General features: G+C 41.9%; 1 protein-coding gene across 1 annotated transcript; it reads left to right on the plus strand.

The window, feature by feature from the left end:
• Positions 1 to 269: 269 nt before the first annotated feature.
• LOC147613302 (beta-glucosidase 25-like) lies at positions 270 to 4,493 on the plus strand. The gene is made up of 13 exons (XM_086782587.1): positions 270 to 510; positions 701 to 767; positions 951 to 1,009; positions 1,116 to 1,191; positions 1,311 to 1,391; positions 1,621 to 1,708; positions 1,824 to 2,088; positions 2,162 to 2,280; positions 2,413 to 2,633; positions 3,372 to 3,400; positions 3,527 to 3,623; positions 3,747 to 3,849; positions 3,964 to 4,493. Exons 1-13 carry the CDS (start codon positions 295 to 297, stop codon positions 4,181 to 4,183), a joined length of 1,641 nt encoding a protein of 546 aa, XP_086638713.1. The 5' UTR covers positions 270 to 294; the 3' UTR covers positions 4,184 to 4,493.
• Positions 4,494 to 6,953: the final 2,460 nt, after the last annotated feature.

A 6,953-nucleotide genomic window follows, 5' to 3' on the forward strand; every position in this document is an offset into this window, starting at 1 on the left:
CGTTCAGAAGGTAGTTTTCTCGTCATCCCATTGTGGAAAGGAAGGTCATATTAGTAGATAGTACTTTAACCTTTCCAAGGTTTCTGAAATAGCATGTACAATTTGGGAATGATTCAAACGTTCAGAAGTCACGCGGTTCGCGACACGCTGAGAACGTGTCCACGAATGGGAAAGATCCGTGTGTTCAGTCAGAAGTCCACACGTAAACTACCCATTTGAACTTCGAAGCTCTGCGAGGTGTTGCAACTGTAGATGTAGATTTAGAGCATTGCAGAGCTCCTGTAGCCGATTGCGATGGCCGCAGCTCATCGATTAGAAGCGTTGGTCGCCGTTGTTGGGGCTCTGGCAGCTTGCTGCTTGCTGTCCGTCCGGGCAGCGTCCCCTGACCCTCTTCCAAAGCGCCTGGATGGCGACGCTGCGCTACGGGTCTCTTTCCCAGACAACACCTACATTGACAGAGGTTTCTTTCCTCCAGATTTCATCTTCGGAACTCTCACCATGGCTGTTAAGGTACATTGACCCTAGCAGCAGCTAGCCGGCACCTTACTGCATTGCTTTGCATCTCTCTTTCTTCGATCATGCTTAATCATGCAGCTTACATTAACCCTAGCGAGCTAGCAGCGAGCCAGACGTTGCATCTAAGTCTCTTTCTGCGATCATGCAAGTAGCTGTTGTTGTTGTGACATTAATTGTGGTGCAGCACGAAGGTGAATGCAACGTGTCTGGGAAGGCGGACAGCATTTGGGATGTATACGCGCGAAGGAATGGTAGTGATTTTCTAGCGCCACAGCTTCCAAATTACAATGTTTTTAGCGCCCAAATGTACAGTGTTCAATCGATACATTTGGGTTTTGTTAGCCGGCTACCTTTCTAATCAATACATTTAACGATAGCCAGTGTTAGCCACCTTCTAATGAATAATTATCGCCCACCGATTCAATTAATGGCAGACGTTACCTTGGATGCAACGCAGCCCTGCAATGTCGCGGATCAGTACAACCGTTACAAGGTACAAATCACAAAACCGTCTCCGCGCTAGGACTCTCTCTGTATGTGCCCTTTCTTATTGTTTTCTTGCGGAATATTGTATGAATCAATGTCTGTAAGCTCCACAGGAAGACATTGAGCTAGTGGAGCAGATGGGGATGGACGCTTACCGCTTTTCTATCGCTTGGACAAGAATTTTCCCTAGTGCGTGTGCAGCTCCTAGGAAGCCCTTATAGTGATGTCGCTTATTGAGGTGTTACCATGCCTTTGATGTAATTGCTAGCTAATATTAGATGCGACTGAACTTTGACCTTTACCCGCAGATGGCACGAGCGCATTGACGGCTCCCAACTCAGTGGCAATTGCACATTACAACGGTCTGATTGACCTTCTGCTCGACAAGGGTATGTGGAGCATGGTCATGGTGGTCTGCTTACTTATCATAGATCAGCATGCGTACTTAAGAAGGGAAATGAGGGAGGGTGAGGGGATGGATGATTGTGTACTTAAAGAACTGCAGAGAGTATTTTTATTGGCAAGAAAAAACAGCTGAGATTCAGTTTTCCGTGCACCCTAGCTAGTGTTTTCTTTTCTCTCTCTCACTTTAATCTGTTCCAACTTGGGCCTCGATAGGCATAGAACCTCACGTAACTCTCTGGTCCGAGGATCATCCACAAGCGCTGGAAGATGAGTACAGTGGATTGCTGAGTCCCCGTTTCGTGTAAGCAATTGTAAAATCGACAGTCAAAATTGTATATGGGTAGTAGGATTGCAGGCCTGAGTGATCATCTGCTGTGAGCTATCAATGGTTGATTTGACGCATGGCATGATGGCAGAGATGATTTTGTTGTGTACGCAAACGTGTGCTTTGCGGAGTTCGGCGACAGAGTAAAGTATTGGATAACGATGGACGAGCCCAACGACTATGCAGACTTGGCATATGCTGCCACACAGAGGCCGCCGGGGCGCTGCAGCTTCGCAAACGACTATGGGCTGGTCAACTGCACGGGCGGCAACTCCTCCACAGAGCCCTACCTTGCCGCCCACCACATGCTGCTCGCCCACTCGGCCGTCGCCAAGCTCTACAAACAGCAATACCAGGTACTGGACATCAATCAATACGAGGTATCGGTAGCCTATTATCACGAAAATTTGTAACCAAATCGCCATGCAGGAAGATCAAGGCGGCTCCATTGGCATAGCACTTTGGTTCAAATGGTACGAGCCTCTCAACGACACCGACATTAACGACATTGCCGCTGCTAAACGTGCCACGGATTTCTTCTTCGGATGGTAGAAACATCTGACTCTGGAGCCCAATCTCAATCGATTACCTGTTACACCTACCACTTTGCAACATTAAAATCACACATAATTATCCTTGTGCCTGCATGTGTAGCATAATTCCTTGCATATGTGGCTCAGGTTCATGGATCCTTTGACCTACGGTGAGTATCCACACACCATGCAATCGATGTTGGGACCTCGCCTCCCAAGTTTTACAGAGGAGGAGGCTGCAGACCTACAGCATTCTTTGGATTTTGTGGGCATCAATGCTGTCACAGCCCTATATGCTTTCGATAGTACCAACAAGGACCATGGGACTGATGATGGGTACTTTGAGGATATGAGGATCAACACCACAGGTGGTACCCCATCCCCCCTCTCTCTTTTTGTTTGTAGAGTGTTGCCATAGTGGTTTACACATTAGGCTCCCAATCTGTAGATTATGTGTTCAATAATGTACTTCAGAGGTGTCATAATAGACCACATATGTCATAATTGTCTGTACTGATTTCCCCCCCCCTCCTCCCCCACTAGCCTTAGGCCCAAGATCTTCTCATGGTTACCGTTTTTTCACTGCTTGTAAGCCACCAACCCATAGGCACATTCTACCTACCCGTAGGTGATACTGCCGAGAAAGCACCTCGGGGTCCGTGGTACTAGGCAAACAGCTTAACCACTTGGGTTATCACCTCATTAGCATCTCCGTTGATTTTTGTGACAGCACTTATGAAATATGTGGTCCGAGTCATATTTCCTACTGTGCTATTATATGGAACATATGTGGTATGGTTTGCACTAATCTATCTGATAATACTTGTGATGTATGTTGTCCAAGTACTTTTTCCTACACTTAAGTGCCATTATATGACTAGCAAATCTATGGGTAGTATGGCAAGAGTTTAGAGGCAAGTCTAACTTGCTTGGTAGAAATAAGTCAATGGTGTACTAGTTTTTTTTTGTCTTTTATTAAAACAGAAATTAAATATTAAATATAGATGCTTGGGTTTGAACCATGGACATGTTTTTTATTACCAACCCAAGCTAGGACCTGTTTGTTGTGATTTGTTTCAATGAAACACGCAATGTGTCTTTTGCAGCTTACAAGGATGGTGTGAAGATTGGTGAGGTAAATGCACCACTCTGACACTTAAAAACCCTTTGAAAAGTCTAGTCTTAACAATTAGAATCGTTGGATGGATTAAGTTAGGGCTACCAAAGGGTACATTTGTAATTACAATCGGTTGTAATGTAGGGTGACAATGAAAACTCGGTGCCATGGTGTCTATCTAGGATTGTGGCGTATATGAAAGAGCACTATCAGAACCCCCCGATGTACATCACGGAACTAGGTATTGATGAATACTCGCACTCTCAGTCTAATAATCCTGTACTAAATCTGCTGTTTATATATGTTTGTGGAGGAATTGAAGTGTCTTGGCTCAATTAATCATTTGTGGTGGTGGCTCTGACAGGTTGGGGTGTTTCATCATCGCCGTTTGTTGAAGAAAGTCTAAATGATACAGAACGTGTCCAATTCTTCTATTCTTATTATGCAACACTGAGTGAAGCAATCAGGTACTACTACTACTACTACTACTACTACACACGCATATATTCTCAGCTCTTTTTCCTCATATTTGACATTGGGTACACTGTGCTTTTTCACATGATTCTCTTTGTATTGTGAAGGGATGGAGGAGATGTGCGAGGTGTGTTTGCATGGTCGTTGATCGATGGATTTGAGTACCTCCTAGGATTAGCCACCAAGTTTGGCCTAATTTATGTGGACGAGCAGATGGAACGCTATCCAAAATTGTCTGCTTTTTGGCATAAAATGGTTCTCACCAACAATGCCTCGAACTTTCTTGGACCTCAACATATGGCCAACAGTAATGCTTTCTTAAAATGAAAGATAGCTCTATGTAGAATTCAAGATGAAGGGAAATTGATTCCTGTAGAGTGAACGTGTGAGGAAAATTGGTTCCTCTACAGTGAACATTCATTGTTTAAAGAAAAATGCATTTAACATGTGAGGAAACAATATTGAGTTCTTAACTCTGGCACTTCCCAACTCTTGGATTGACGAGCGCGATCGCAATGCCATACCTGCTCTTGATAGTAGATTGAAAAAGATTATATATAAACCCCACGATCCTAGCAATCTTTTTAAATTTGATGTTTGTACTGGTTTTTTTTTTCCCTTAAACATTTGTTCGTTGTAGATGTTCTCTCCACCAGGGTTTTACCCTTTCAAGGTTTGACTAATATTTGCTAAAGTTTAAATATTTAATTTCTTTTAGTTTAAACTTTCTACCTGTTCTCAATACTCTCTCCAGAAAAATGATTAAAATGTGGATGTGTCTTGGTTTTGTTTTTATATCTTGTTCATTGTTAACCACTCCGTTGGTTAACATGTCTATATATGACCGCCTTATTATAATGCGTTTTGTCGTCTACCCACGTGAACGAGCACTTATTTGTAATAGAATGATTTGGGATATATAAAGCGACAGTACCATACGCGTAGTGTACATAGTTGCTTAAGGCTCCTAATAAAGGTAGAGCAATTTCTGATTAAATTTGACCAACCTAGCGTAAAAACTAATCATATGTGTGTGTGTGTGTGTGTGTGTGTGTGTGTGTGTGTGTGTGTATCATTTTTAACAATAAAGAATACATAATCACTCCCTTACAATAATTTTCTTGTGAGCTCTTCCTCTCTCTTCTTGCTTGCTTGTATGCTTGATGGATGAGTTAGTGTACCCATAATGGATGTAAGATAGATTCGATTATAGACTTTCTTCTTGTAATAGCTTCATTGTTCTTCACCTTTGTGAGAGAGAACTATTGCTTCTCTTCTTGTCTCCATCTACGCATTGAGAGCTCTCTTTTCACCTCTTTAGTAAGGAGTATTCTATTGTGATAATGAAGCGAGGATGTAATGGATGAGTTAGTGCACCCATAACACTACAAGAGATGGGGAGCATAGCCGCGCATCATAGTCGTGTGAAGAGAAGAGAGAGTAGAGAGAGGAGACTCGGAGAGGTGTGTAGTTTTCAGTGCGCGCGCGGCTATGCATGAGGCTATAGTTGCGCACGGTTATTGCCTTCTACATAGCCATGTGTATATAGTTGTGTACTAAGATAAAAATCTAGACAGCCTAGAGAGAATTCTAGAGAGCTCATAATATCCCAATTAGAGAAGAACAAGCACAAAACGTAATTCCAATATCATAAAAGAAGCACAAAATGTAATCAAATCAAATTTGGACGAAAGCAAGATTGGCAAATTGAGAAATTGATTAATGAATTAGGGTGAGCTTGGCCCAACATTTGTCGCATCTTCTAACAAATCCATATATGATAACTGGTCTATCTCAAAATCCATATGTCCCACCTACAAGATCAACAAAAGATCTATTGCACTACTAGTGGACTCAACGTCATCATCATCATCATCATTATTCTTGGATTCAATTCCTTCATCATCATCTTGGATAGGGACACCTTCACCTTAATTAGTTGGTGGTATCACAGAGTTCTCATCTTGTACTTGATCCTTAATCACATGTTCATTTCTGACTGCCACTTTGTCCATGAGTTCTTCAACATCCCTATCTTGAAAAATACCCTTTGAATGAGAAGTGACTTGTATGACATACCACCATTTCTTGTCATTTATATCTACGTCAAACAAAACCTTGTAAGAAGAAACCATACTGAGACTTGTAAATTAAACATAATAAAAGCTTGTGGGGGTTAGAATTTACTTGTTTACAATGGTGAGGTAGCACAAATGTGTCTCTCTTTGTTTGCCAAAATTTTGTAGAATTGATCATCATAAATCCATTTGGATGCCTTTTCATGGTTGCTTGAGCGCCTCCATACACCACATCCTTGAACCACTTCACATCCAATATAAAAATTTAGAATCTCCTGAATCGAATCTTTAGGATGTTTTGAATCATGCCATGATAATCAACAATTTCTTCATTCTTTTGCTCAAAGTTTGCCATAACCCCACAATCTTGGGTATTTATCTTTGTATCTATGCGTTGAGTGTGGAAATGCCTTCCTTCAAATCACATGGCATTGTATACCTTATACTACCACCAACACCAAATGAAATATATTTATGATAATGAATAACCATATCATGAGATTCTAATTGAATTTTTAAAAAAAGTAGAGACACACTTACATGAGGCTTTGCATCCTCTTGCGTTCTCCCATTCTTCTTTTGTCTCTCGATGTTCTTGGGCCTTTTCCATTTATTCATAAAACCAATCAATGGTACAATCTTTTGGAAGTGATGTAAGCTTCGGAGGAAATGGTAAGCCTCTCGAGTGCATTCTAAATGCTCCTCCCTCCTCATTGGTTTCTCCTCACCTTTTTATACCTTGCCACCCACCTCTTTATAACTTCACTATTGAGAATACAAAATGTATTACCTTCTTCAACATTGATGTGTCCATTCTCCTTGCTCTTCCTTTGCCTTGTCGTTTGTGCGATACCATGTGCTCATGATTCTTAGTACTCCATAATCACAGCATTGTGGGATCCACGAGAGAGAGAGAGAGAGATACACTGAAATGAAGACATGTACTTCTTACACTAACCAACCCTTTGCCATGCTTCCTTCTGGCCCAGCTCTTTGCCTAACAAAATCCTTCAAGGTCT

Source organism: Cibotium barometz, chromosome 44, assembly GCF_041138505.1.
Source record: "Cibotium barometz isolate CiBa-2024 chromosome 44, ASM4113850v1, whole genome shotgun sequence".
Lineage (NCBI taxonomy): Eukaryota > Viridiplantae > Streptophyta > Polypodiopsida > Cyatheales > Cibotiaceae > Cibotium > Cibotium barometz.